The sequence below is a fragment of the Trifolium pratense genome, linkage group LG1 (genome assembly GCF_020283565.1).
Source record: "Trifolium pratense cultivar HEN17-A07 linkage group LG1, ARS_RC_1.1, whole genome shotgun sequence".
Taxonomy (NCBI): Eukaryota; Viridiplantae; Streptophyta; class Magnoliopsida; order Fabales; family Fabaceae; genus Trifolium; species Trifolium pratense.
This window is the reverse complement of record NC_060059.1, coordinates 7317491-7331600: the sequence shown is the minus strand read 5'-3', so window position 1 is coordinate 7331600 and position 14110 is coordinate 7317491. Positions and strand designations below refer to the sequence as shown.

At 31.2% G+C, this 14110-nt stretch overlaps 2 protein-coding genes across 3 annotated transcripts; both read right to left on the bottom strand.

Annotated features, from left to right (window-relative positions):
* Positions 1–2529: 2529 nt before the first annotated feature.
* On the bottom strand, positions 2530–5013 carry LOC123903483. Its single transcript, XM_045953273.1, has 4 exons — positions 4680–5013; positions 4428–4543; positions 3864–4277; positions 2530–2842 (listed from the first exon to the last, which is right to left on the bottom strand). The coding sequence occupies exons 1-4, from the start codon at positions 4807–4809 to the stop codon at positions 2780–2782; spliced, it is 723 nt and encodes a 240-aa protein (XP_045809229.1). The 5' UTR covers positions 4810–5013; the 3' UTR covers positions 2530–2779.
* A 2028-nt stretch (positions 5014–7041) lies between these two features.
* Positions 7042–10306, bottom strand: LOC123903462 (G-box-binding factor 4-like). 2 transcript variants are annotated; one of them, XR_006808048.1, is made up of 5 exons: positions 9555–10306; positions 9373–9444; positions 8442–8471; positions 7673–7770; positions 7042–7515 (listed from the first exon to the last, which is right to left on the bottom strand). XR_006808048.1 is itself a non-coding variant. In XM_045953272.1 (4 exons), exons 1-4 carry the CDS (start codon positions 10140–10142, stop codon positions 7435–7437), a joined length of 771 nt encoding a protein of 256 aa, XP_045809228.1. In that variant the 5' UTR covers positions 10143–10305; the 3' UTR covers positions 7042–7434. The 2 variants fall into 2 exon arrangements, 1 of the variants encoding a protein (XP_045809228.1); XM_045953272.1 differs by lacking the exon at positions 7673–7770 and having other exon boundaries at positions 9555–10305.
* Positions 10307–14110: the final 3804 nt, after the last annotated feature.

Sequence of the window (14110 nt, the reverse complement as noted above, 5' to 3'; positions counted from 1 at the left end):
GGTTATTGGGTAGTGTATGCTTATAATTGATATTTGATAAATTTGAGCATTATTGTAAATGAACTTAATTACAATATGGTACTTAAGATTCAAGCTTTATGATGTTAAAAATTGTGATTAAAAAACCCAGGAGTGCTTAGCTACGATGTTTCGGAATATCTTTGACTTGGGTATGCAACAATGTTAAAAAATTTAGAGAGAGTTTTGTCATCCATTTGAGTCAAACATGACTTGAGGGATTTGTCTCTGCACCCATTTAGGTCCCACAAGGCTCGAGAGGTTAGTTCTGCAGTTGTGTACGGATGATACCTGATTTATAAAAAAAATTGCAATAAAAAATTGAAACTTGATAAAATAATAAATAGATAAAAATGTCAATTTTTTTTAGGCTTCATTTATAGTTATACAGATTTAGCAAAGTGTGTGAACAAAAGGTGTCATAGCACCAAACGTCTTAGCACCAACACTGCTCTATAGACTAAATCATGAAATTAGATTTACAAAAACTTCTAAACTAGTAATAAAGTTTCGTTGTATTTGAACCTTACATTGGTTTCAGTTAGACTTCATTTTTATGGCTATGATTAGGTTTGATGTATGTTCCTTTTTGCTCAAAGAGAATTAAGTTAGCACCCACTAAATTTGGACTTAGTTAACTACTTATCTTATATGAGTTCAAAACAGTATATATTTACAATAAAAAAAGAACTATTCTATGAAATATTAACCTTTTGTGTTTTTCTTTTAAATATATGAAATTTTATTGAAAAAAGTTTGAAAGAAATTTTTTTATATTAAATTTTATTATAATGAAACCGGGTCAACAGTCATGTAGTCTGACCAATGAACCAGTAACCCAATGCCTTGACCGCGTCGATCACCGGTCCGGTTTTAAAACTTTGCCTCTAAGTTGTTTGAAAGAAAATAATTTAACAATTACCATCTTTCTTATTTTTGTTTTTATAAAAAATTCTAACATTTATTTAATAATTGGGGTCATTCTTTTTGTAATTGTTTATCGCCCTTACATAGCTTTCGATAAAATGTCGCATATTAGGGGGTTGGATAAGCAATCACCGCGATTTTTTATTTACCTAATTTGGGTTAAGCCCAAATAAGATTGGGTTCAAATTTGATAGCTTCTCTTTGGGATCCGTGTTTCTTTTTCTCTCTTGGATTTCTAATTTTGCCCTTAAAAAAAATCAGAATGCAGAAATTGAAGTTTTTCTAGTTCAAATTCAGGAAAAATTTAGAAACAGAAATCAAAGTGTTTTTTCAAGGCAAAATAAATTCGGTAAACAGAAACCGAATTTTTATTAAAGGACAAAAAAAAAATTCAAGGGAAAAAGAAACACGAGGCCCGGAGAGAACCTATCTTCAAATTTTTGCAATCCAAAATATACTTGATATTGAGCCCAATCGACAAAAAAAATGATTATACTTCAGTTCAAACCAGTGTAGTCACTTGATTAAATCAAGAGTTAATTAAATTCAGTTTAATCCAAAAACAGAGTAAATTCATAATTGTAGAGAACCAATACAAAACTAGTATGAAGAATCAATTGAACTACTACTAGTTGTTTATCATTTTATTACTGGATTTTTATATTATAATATTTCTCTATAAGACCCATATATACAATGATTATTCTATGTTATATAAAAAAATTTATCTGTCGTAGTTTACAGTGATAACTTATACTAACTCTATATATGGTACTATTTTCATGACAGTGATTTTATGTTTTCATTACATTTGGTTTCCATAAGTTGTTAAAAGTTTTTTATTTTTGATATAAAAAAAGCTATATGTGAAAGAGAATGATGATTTAAAAATTAGTGTAGTAACAAATGAAAAACTTGTTAGAGAAAAACTTATAATTGAAGTCTTTAAGATAGTCTGAATATATATTTATAAAGTAGATGCAATCCTCACCTTACATCTGATTTTGTAAGGTTGAGTTAGACCTAAATGGTATCTGTTGGGCCGTCTGCTATCAAGTTTCTGATAGGGGGCCGTGTGTTTATAAAGTAGAGACAATCCTCACTTTACAGTCGATTTTGTAAGGTTGAGTTAGGCGGACATTATAACCTTTTACCACGTTCTTCTATTGTTTCATAGTTCCACTTTTTCAGCTATAATTTGTAGCTTGTGTTTTTTACTGTGAAATGATATCAAACTTCTGGTGGTAGTGGGTGGTGACTCGAACCTATTCCCAAACATATATTTTTACTGCATATTTGGAATTATGGTAGATTTGAAATTTTGAAGTGTGACTTTTCTCAAAGTGAACAAGTACATGCACAAAGGTAGCATGCAAGATGTCTTCAAAAAATCAAAGTGGCTTTGGATTTATAATCCATGCCAATTTTTTTCTGTCAAGTGGGTCAGCCAGTGTTTTAGAGACTGACCTAACTTCATACTCAGAGCTCCCCCCACCATGTGGCTATCTCGTATTCTAATTTCTTAATTAATTAGGACCTCATAAGTAAAGTCATAATTACCATTAAAGCAAAAAAAAGGAATAATTAGAGAGTAAATAAACAATAATAAAAAGCAAAAGTAGAAATCAATTACATTGCAATATGCAAATCCAAATAACAAAAGTGCTACTAAAAACTCTAAAGCAGAATGTAAGAGCATCTTAATACATGGTATAATCATCACTCTTAAAGCTACTTTAGGCCCATTTCACCACATTTAATTTGGTTTACCTTCCCTACCCCATTCTCTCTCATTTTTTTACATAAATTGCCCTACGAAACAAACTCTTTCTTCTTACAGCAGCAGCAAAGCAATAATGTGCACAGCAATGTGAAATCCAAATGATCCAATCATCACCTGCAGTCAACCACAATAGAAATCAACTTCCAATCAATAATTCATCAATCTCACTACTCAATAGTCAATAATGTCTTGCATCAAATAAACACTTATGATTCATAATTTCATATGACCTTAAATGCTAGCTAATGAATCACATCAAGGTACTTAATAGACAAATGTTAGTATATTTTGTTTAAGGACCCAAAGGGAGAAATTGTTAGTAGCAAGGATCAAACTATGAATTTCTTTCTTAATACTCATTCAATGCACTAATCCATACCAAATTAATAATCCATATAAGGTGATTAGCATATACTATAACACAAAACAAACACATTTTATGTGCTTGCTTGCTAGCTAATACTTCACACTAAGTTGCTTAGCACAAAACACACACATACTTAGGTGCACCGAACATCAATTAAACCTATGAATCACTAACACTTCTCAGATTAGGCATGTCTCGGTGTCGAACATGCATCGGTGTCAGACACTGACACGACACTGATACTTACAATTACATTGAATGATATCATTTTTTAAAATTATTATTGGTGTCAATGTGTCGATGTCGTGTTATCTCCGGTGTCATTATATGTGCTTCATAGATTAGAACTTGTAATGTAGAAGATGCAATAAGGTCTAATAATCTATCTACATGTTTGGCATGAAGCACCAAAATCTTGGTAAGTATAGAGTTTCTTATTACAATTAATTTTTCCTCTAGAATTGATTCCAACCTGAAACTAAGATTTATCATTTTTGCCTCTAAACATGATTTTTAGACTCAAATCTATTATTCAGCTCAATTTTGCATTAATGTATCCCAAACATAAATATTTTTTACACTAAATTCACTTTGACTAAAATCAATTTTCATCATTGTTGAACCAAACACAATCTAGTCTCTAGAAAGTGCATGACAGCATAATCAATGCTTTCATCAAAAAACAAAAAAGCATAATCAATGCAAAAATGCTACACGTTAATAAGTGCTTATTTTAGAAAATAAAGAGTGAGAGAAGAGTATGGTAACCTGTCCTTGATGTCCAGAAGTAGGAATGGGTTGTATAGTAGCAGAATCAACTTCACCAGTAGGCAGAGGAACTGCAGGATTACTGTTAATGAAAGGCATGCCATCACCACTACCTTTATAAGGTACTAATGGAACTGTTATTGGTGAACTTGCTTCTGGTGTTGGTGCTGGACCTGGTGAAGAACCTTGATGAGGATGAAAAGGCCATGGAAATGAAGGTGAAGCTCGTATATCTCCACCAGAAGAAGGTGCTGGAGTAGTTGCAATTGGAGAAGAAGAAGAAGAAACTTCTGGTGCTGAAGCTGTTGTTGAACTTGAAGTAACTTTTATGGCTAGCTTTTGTGAATCTTGACAAGCTTTGAGTGAGTCATTGTAGAAGGTAAAGTAGAAGAAACCAACTCTAGAAGGGTGCCACTGAACAAATGAAAAGAGAATTTGTGTAAGAAAATTAGAATGTAAAGTATAATTTTTTTCACTTGTTTATGCAGAACAGAACACATGAAGAAAAAAAATGAATTTTTAAGCTGTTTTCAAAGAAGCAAGATGAAAATTGAAAGGTCTTACAGTGTAGGAAGAAGTGTTTGGATCAGTGAGAAGATTTGCTTCAGTGAAATTGCAGAGATTGAAGGCTTCCTGGTTCTTGAAAATGCAAAGACTGTAGTGTTGCTTGTGCTTGAAAACTGAAACAGAGAGAAAACAGAGAGAAAACAGAGAAGAAACAGAGAGAAAACAGAGTAATGTTAGTTAGCTGCAATTGTAAAGCATTTTTTGTGAAGATTCAAAGTTTTCTTATGGTTCCATGGTGTTAGTACTTACTGATGGAATCACCAATGTAAACAGTAGGGTTCTTCCACTCTGTAGATCCATCTACTAGAACAGTGGTTGAATGTGAAAGCTTGAAGAACAGTGAAGGTATAAGAAAGACAAAGAAAATGGGAAGAGACATTGTGATGAATGTGGTTTGTTTTTTTTTTAAGGAAAATGGCAGAGATAAGGTTAAGGTTAAAACAGAAGAGGTTTTGAAGCTTTTGTGTTATGTGAGTATTTATCTCTGGCCCATCACTCTGAATAATTAAGGAATAGTACTAAAAAAAAAAAAGTAAAAGGATTTTGAAATCTGTGTTTTGTGTGGGGAAAAGAGAGAGAGAAAGTAGGGATGGAGACTGTTAAAGTGTCAGGAGTGTTTGGCTTTTGATGAGGAAGAGTTTGAATGGATGCCAGACATGAATGTTGGGTATAGTGTGAAGATAGATTATTTTACACAGCAAAAGGTTGCATGATTTTTTTTCATGAAAACCTAGGTAAATTCTATTATTCAAGATATTCACAAGTCATGGTTGTAAAGATATTCACCAGTCATGGTGAACTAGTATTTTACAGTATTTTTTTTCAAGTCATCGGAAACTCACATATATAAAGTAGAAGGAACGGGGTTCGAACCCCGATCATGATGTCCAACCTAACAATTTTCGATATTTCTATTATTTGAGCTATGATTTGTGTACATGGTGAACTAATATTTAAAAAGTGTTTAAAACTTTAAAGGTAACATATGGAGTTGTTTGAAAATATAAGCTAATGGGTAATTTTTATTTTTATGATTGAGATAATAATTTAGTTGATATCGGTTTGATTAAAACAAGGAAAAATAAAAATGTAACTTATATTGAATTGAGTTAACCATGTTATTATTTTAGTTGTAAAGATGAGGAAAGTCAAAAATATTATTTCAAAAGAGAATTATAAATCGTCGCTAGAATTTATGATAATTTTAAGCACGATCAACAATGAATCACTTAGTGGTAACATTCACACTTATATGAGAAAAAAAAGGTGAACAAAAATGATAAGCAACATAATCACAAGCAAAATTTGGCTCTTTTAATTATGATGATGGGGATTACTATTATTCTAAAATGATTAGTCCATTGATTATATCATATGCAATGAGTAATACAGTTCTTTCATTTTTATAATTCAAATGCCTTTTTTCTTGGTTTATGAGAAATAAATTTGCCTTTCTTCTTTACCCTACTTATTAAAAAAAGGGTTTCTTGGTCCTTACTTTGCACAAGACAATGTTGCTCATATTTTGATGCACAAGGGAATGAACTTTTCAAGATACTATCATTTTTTCTCCTTGTAAGCTAACTAATGTAATTATTCATGTGAGTCTACTAAGAAGAAAAGCATGCTAAGAAGAGGGAATTCAATTACCTAGCTAGGCATTTTAATTTCATATAAAAATATATCATTTTTTTGGTTTAGATATAAATCAGTTACTAGATTCTGTATATATCCTTTTTCCTTTTGTTTTCAAATTTAAATTGTCAGCTACAATATTTAGTACTTCATGAACTTTAAATAAAGCTTCCAACTATGGATGTGATGTTATGATATCCATAACACTTCTTGTCCATACATGGTGAGTTAGTAGTACAATGAAATAACTATAATGGCCAGAGGGACAACCACATACGACAATTACTTGGAGAATGAAATGGCAATTACAAATTCACAATACTAAATGTCTAAATCTATACAAACAAAATTAAGATCTAGTAAAAATAATATGCTTCATTCCCACTTTAAACACTTCTTGATTGAATTTATTTTTCTTCCTTGTTTGAGGTTTACAAGACTCAACATATGACCCTTTCTGCTACATATTGGTTTATCATATTTATCAGAATATCTTAAGATTCCTACTAACTACAGTAGTACATTTGATAATTGATGATTCTTTTAATGTTATTGCAGCAGAAATGGTAGGTCTCATGCAAGGAGAGGCTATAGACACGTAGCTCGATGTCATTCCATAAGGTAGCAGCTTTGTAAAAATCAACACATGGTCCTACTAAATTACCACTAGGTAGAAACGACGAGCAAGCATCATGTTTCTTGTCCTGTGTCTACTGAATCTTACTCCAAAAACATGGCAACCAAAATATCACACTCACAAATTATAGTAAATCTTTGAAAATAATCTGCTTGAATTTTTACCGTTTTGGCATATTGGCCTTGAAATTGAATGCACAAGTTCAATAACTAAATTCTTGTTTGGAGATCTTAAAAAGATGAGGACCGTTAGTTAATAATGAATTATCGATGCATTTTTCTTTTATAAGTTATATTTCACAAACACAGAAGTTTCAAAAGACTGAATGGCACTGATAGATCACATAAATAATTTCTATATATATATATTTTACCTAAATAATAATACCATCTCTCTAAACCGTGACTACATTACATAGTCGTCTGCAATCCCCTTTGCTCTCTACAAGCATTACATTTGCATTCTGCGCAGAGGTGAGACCGGGATGTCTACTTTGTATCTAAACTACATCAAACTCCATAATTCTGCCTTTATCTGCTTGAAACAAGCAAAAGACATTTCTTATGCAATAGGTATTTCCCTTCACCATTCAGGTTCCAATTCCTTCTATCTCTTCTAATCATTAGCTGTGGCTATCTCTTCTAATTATTAATAGTTTGCCCATTTTATTATTTCTCACACACATCAATGGTGGAAATTCAGTTCACATCCGGCACCACTAGCAAATATGATCTACCACTGCAATGAGCGAACCCTACGGAGTAACCGCGGCGGCCTTCGCTGCTCCACAACAGGAATTACATTTTCCATAAGCTGCAAACAAATAAACCATGTCAGTTCTCATCCAATCACTATCTATAACTAACATCTATTCTACATTGTACATCAATGATAGGCTGGTAGCAAAAAATACAGTACTAACTAACAAACTTCATTAAGTGATGAAACAAAACACAGTTGAAAATCATACTTGCCAAACTAAATCTTTTTGCATCTCTTAAATCTTTCAGCGTATGAGAATCAGGTTGACTTTCCTATTCTTGATTTTCCATATCATATACAGGCAACCTTCAAGAATCAATAAAACATGTGCATTCATGATTAACTATTTGTTTAGTATATATATAGTACATTGTATGGTTTTTTTTTTCTTTCAAATTTCTTTAAAATAGTATTAAAAGAAATTATTTATGGGAAAGTTTACAAAGATAATATGCATAATGTATAAATGACGGACACGAATTTACAAATCATAAAGAAAAAAGGAAATTATGTACCAAAAATAAAAGGAAATTATGAAAATAAATCATGCAAGTTAGACCACATCATGTGATGTGGTCCACAATTTAAAACCCTGATCAGTGCACCTATTTGACAGTTTTTTGTTGGACTGAAATCATCAAGGTTCTCTATGAGTTTACATATTGGAATGTGATTATGCCTCTACACATATGTTGCTGAGTTATAATTTTTAGTACGTCGTAGCTGCCTCTACACACCAAATGGTGATTCAAAATTTATGTTTTACTAAATGTAAGCAATACTACCTCCATTTCTTATTAAGTGTTGGTTTAAAGATTTTTACACATACTAAGCAACATATTCATGAGTAGCAAGCAACCTTTAGCTATGGTATCAAATGGCAAAGAATTTCTTAGAAAGAATATGTGAATTATAAGCCACAGTATATTGCTTATCAAAAAGGTCCAAATCAAACCAACAATAGCACAAATCATTACCTGCTTTAACCTCTCCTTTTTCCTTTCAGCCTGCACAAGAATATTCTCTGTTAGGTATCAAGGGGAAAAGGTAATAATTAATAAACTCTAAAACTGAAAATGAAGAAGGGATACAGGAGCATGGGACAGACAGAAGTTGTAACCAAAGTGCCCCAAGAAAAATTCCATATTTAAACACAAGCAATAAAAATAAGCACAGTAGCATGTGCCGAGAGAAGAAAAATAGTAACTTCATACTTCGGACAAAAATAGAACGAGATTTTAGGACTGGATTCTATGAGACCGTTATGGACATTACCCATGTAAAACTAATTGAACAATCAAAGAAGGAAGCATTGATTTTGTTTTTTAAAAAAAAAGCTGAAGGATTTTCAATAATGGACAATGATCAGCATTTCTTTTAACAAACACCAATTGAGTGCACTTATTATAATTCAGTCCCTTGATCAGCACACAAACAGTTCAATTCAGTATAGATCAAAAAATTTGTCGCCTTCTAGCATTAATCGCAAGTCACAACAAACAAGCAGAGGATGAAAATCATGAATTGGGTGAATCGTCAATTTAGTCCCTGATTTTTTCTTTCAAAAGGTCAAAATTATCCCATAAATTGAAAATTGCCAATCAATTTTGTATCTATCATGAAAAATCATCACTATTTGAACTATCATCGATAATCCAACTTAATTGTGGTGATATCTTCTTAGTTCTTGTTTGCACCCTAATCCTACTCTTAATCCTACCGACAAAGTTAAAAGAAATACTACTATTAACTACCTAGTACAATTATCAATTCCAATGATGATTTTACCATTTCGGAAATTCACAAGATTTAATAATTGCTCAATATATCTACAATTCCAATATCAAAATTGCGATCCAATCATCATGAATTTATAATAAATACTTCGAAAGGGCAAAGATAAACCACCTTTTCCTTCAACAACTTGTAATTTTCCTCCTCTAGCTTCACCGCCAACGTCTCCAATTCAACTTGATAAGCCTAAAATCCAAAAATCAAAACAAAACAAAACAAAAGTCAAAAACCCACATCACAAAAACAACAACAAATAGTATCTCACAGACAAAAACACAAACACCATGAATACATACCTGCTTGCGTTCCCTAGACCTAGCAGCAGATTCTCTATTTTTGATCATTCTCCTCTGTCTCTGCTGAGCAGCCTTATCCAACTGCTCCAAAACAGGTCTTCCTCTCTTCCCCCTCCCACCACCTTCAACCACTTCCACTCCATTCCCATTCCCATTCACATTTCCATTCCCAAACCCTATCACCGACCCTTCAACACTCTCAATTCCCTGAAAACTAGGATCCAACGAAAACATACCACTACCACTAAGCGTCTCCGACAACGGTATCGTCATCTTAACATCATCATCACCTTCATCTTCATCATCAACAGCACCAGCTTTCACAAGAAAATCTTCCAGTGTCATCATCTCATCAGAGATCTCTTCCTTACACTCCCTATTATCTCCAGCAACGATCTCCCTCCAGACATCATCGACGGTTCTAGGAGTAGCGACGGCGTCAGCGAGAGAAGGTTGATCGTTGAGGAAAGGTGAATTGTCGGAAATAGGGAGGAAATTGGTGGTGGTGAAATGAGATTTGGAAGATGGTGATGAAGGTTGATCTGAATTGATTGAATTTGATGAAGGCATGAGCTTCGAGGAAGCCATGGATAGATCTGAAAATGGTTTTGTGAAATTAGGGTTTTGGAATTGGGATTTTTGGTTTCGGTTCGGTTTGTTTCGATTTGTGAGCTTTCTGACAGAGTAGAAGCTGCAGACTGACAATCCCAACGACCTCTTCTTACTTGCCACTTGTAATAATTTTGTGTTTTTGAGAGTTAATTAATGATTATTTTTTCATATTTATCAACAAAAAAAAATGATTATTTTTTCATATTTATCAACCAAAAAAAAATGATTATTTTTTCATAATCTAGTGCATGCATTCCTCTAAAAAAATCTTAATTAGATTCACTTTGTAATTAATTTTTGTAAACGGCCGTCTCCATGTGTGCCACGAATGAGTTTAGGTACTCTCCCCTCGCTTCGTCCCATTTCATAACACTCGCTTTAAAGGTATATAAATATAAATATTATCGTATAAGATCTTATTTAATTTATTTTGATGAGTATTTTAAAAATATTAAATTTTTATAATTTTTACTAATAGACAATTAAATATATTTGTATTCAAAATAATGTATTGACATACATGCAATGGTCAATAAGTAGTTATATTTTGGGACAAATGGAGTATTTATTACTATTCTTCTTGTTTTACATTTCGAGAGAGATAAATACAAGTGAAAGATTGGTGGGACCTATTAAGAGTGAGTTTCACTAATTTGTGGACTCCGCTAATATTCACTTGTGTCTACCTCTCTCTAAATGAAGGAACTCAAACTAGCTACGAATACCGACCAATAATCTATAGGCCAAATGGATTTAGGTTTGAGTTTATACTCCCTCTGTCTCAAAATATAAGCAGGAGTTGATCAACAAAAATGAATGTCAAAAAATTGAAGAGAATATTAAAATATGTTAGTAAAATTATCGACATCGGTGAAATTGTAAAATAATCATTTATAAACTTAATTTAAAATATGTCGTATAACCATAATTTAGACAGAATATTTGATGAAGAGACTAAAACTGTCAAATTTTAAAATATGGAACCAATTACACAAATTTGAAAATAAAGAAACCAAAATTGTAATTAAGCCTTTGTTTTTAATAAAAATTAATTTTATGATATGGATGTGCCACTCAATATCATTGTATTGGGTGACAGTTGTCTCATGTGTGTTTTTCAACGGATATCTTCGTGTGTGTTCATCGATTCATTGATTCAATTTTTTAATAAATAAAATTATAAGTGGTGAAAAAAAATAAAGGGTGGAGATTTCATTAACAAAAAACTTAGAGAATATTTTCCCCATTATATTTGTTGTGGCAAGTGTAAGTGTAAGATGAATTAAGTCTCACATTGTTTATAAAAGTGAAGGTGATAAAGATGTGTTGATCAACTTACTTGTACCACTGTTGCTCTAAACCGAATGTAGATTACATTTACCTCCCTTCAAGAACATTAGCGGAACTCGAATTTAGGACCTTCCGAATCAAAAACCTACCATTTTACCACTATAACAAACTCCTGAAGTTTTTTTTTATTTACAAACTCTTGTTATATAAGCATGCTTTAACATAGTTAGATTGAAAAAGAGATATTGTACAAATGTTTTTGTTTAAAACACGTCAAACTTATTAAAATGAAAATTAAAAGTGTTTCGTGAGTTTAACTCAATTGACTAAATTATTATATTATATATGCAGAGGATGAAGTTCGAACGCTGATCATTCTACTTATCCACTTTATGGATGAAATTTCTAGTACCAAACTACTTATTAAAAAAAAATTGTTACATATATTTGATTTAAAAATCTATAAGATATATATATATTTCATTTCATTGAAATTATATTTGAACTTTGAAGTATGTTAGGTGATGATGACTATCTTTTGGTTTTGTGATTTTTTTTATTTGTTTTGTAGATTGGTTTTTCATATGGTTTTTAGTTTAAGATACATCATGGAATATTCGGGAGTATCTATTAATCACAGCACATTCATTTCTAAAAATTCGACTATACCATACTATGATGATGATGATTCATTATTTCATTAGACGTTGCAAGTTCCATCCCCAAGTGACTTTCATAATAAAAGTGACTTTCACTTTTTTTTTTTAACAATAATGAAATGGAACATGACGAAGTATAATAATTTTCCATTGTTTGAATTTGTAAAATAATAATAGAATGAAATGGAATAAAATGAAATGAATTTCATTTAAATACCACCACTTGCTTTAGTTTTGTTCCTCTCCTTTTTAAAATATCCAAACAATGAAATGGAAGATTTATTTCGTTCCGCTCCACCCCACTCTATTTCGCTCCGCTCCATTCCATTATATCCATTAATCTAAACAGAGCCTAAATCAAAAAGTAATAATACAATATTTTGTCAAAAAAAATAAGTAATAATATAAGATCTTTTTTTTGAACTATTTATTTATTAATATATTTTTAAAAATGATCTTTATATAGGCTTATTATTTCGTTCGTTATATGTTGTATTTTGCACCCTTACGAATCCGTGCACGTGAGATAAAATTTTCCTTTGCTATACACACATCCATGAATAAATGGATAAATGTATTTTTAAAAATAAATATAATTATTTTAGTAGACAATTTAAAAAAATCCTTATAAAATGAAATAAATAAATCTAAAAAATAGATTTATAATTAGAAATGGAGAAGATAAATTAAAGTAGTTGGATAATTCGTATTCAAACTAAAGAATAATGTTGTTTTCATACTTCATATAATAAGAGTGCTTCTAAGTTCTATATACTCCTCTAATGATAACAAAAACATTATAGTTACTCAAAATTAGATGAAGCACCACCACTATCTCTCATCTCCTTAGACTTTTGTCTCTTTAAACCACACCTCCTTGTATATAACATTCGTGGTTGGATCGAAGTGTCTCAACCATGATTGTCGCATATGAAGCACGAACACAGATACGGACACGACATGGACATAAGAAATTGATATGTCGACACCAATAAAAATTTGAAAAAATAACATAATTTAGTGTAATCATAAGTGTCGGTGTCGGACACGGACACGAATACGGACACGTCTAATTCGAGAAGTTTCGGTGCTTTCTAGATTATCACAATGGATAGAAAAAAAAGAGAATTTATTTTAGTATGAAATGTAATTCGAAAATCAAGTAGAGATATTAAATCTAACGGTATACGTACTCCATAAAAAGGGAGGCAAAACCCCAAAGAGGAAAAAAAAATCTCGGATTGTTCGCTCATTCACACCAACCATATAACAATCATATATTTATTATTAAAATTTTCTCGAAGGCAAATATAAAATGACTATTAGTATCTACTTTAATTATTTTATTTCGTTTTTTATTTTTATTTTTATTTTTTGAAAGACATTTCCTTTTTTATTTAAAAAATGTCAAGTAGAAATAAGCAACATTTTTTTATTAAAAATTAAAGAAGAAATAAAAGATTTTTTTTTTGTCAAATAGCCTAGTGCTAGAAATTTCACTCTTAAAGTGGATAAGTGGGTGGGATGACCGGAGTTCGAACTCCGACCCTCTACATATATAATGTAATGTTCTGCCAATTGAGCTAAGTTCATAGGACGAAATAAAACGATTTTATTACTTAAAGAAGAAGAAGAGAAGTTGAAGAAAAAAAAGATGAAAATTGGAAATTTAAAAGAATCTTGGCTAATTTATCCAATTATCAATAAAAATTAGTCAAATATTAGCTAATTTTTATGGGAAAAGCTAAAATATGCCATAAGAGCATATGTTATTAGTGATTAAAAAAAAAATGTTCAATTTTTATTGATTATTTGACCTTCAATTCTAAGAAATAAACCTAGAAAAAACATTTTTTATGTTATAAAAAGACAAGTCTTCCATTAATTACGAGCAAAAGCGAGTCAAAAAAGATAATCAATGTATTTGATCTAAATTTTAAACCAAATACATCAATTTTCTTATATATAGTGATTCTATTGAAACCCAAAACAATT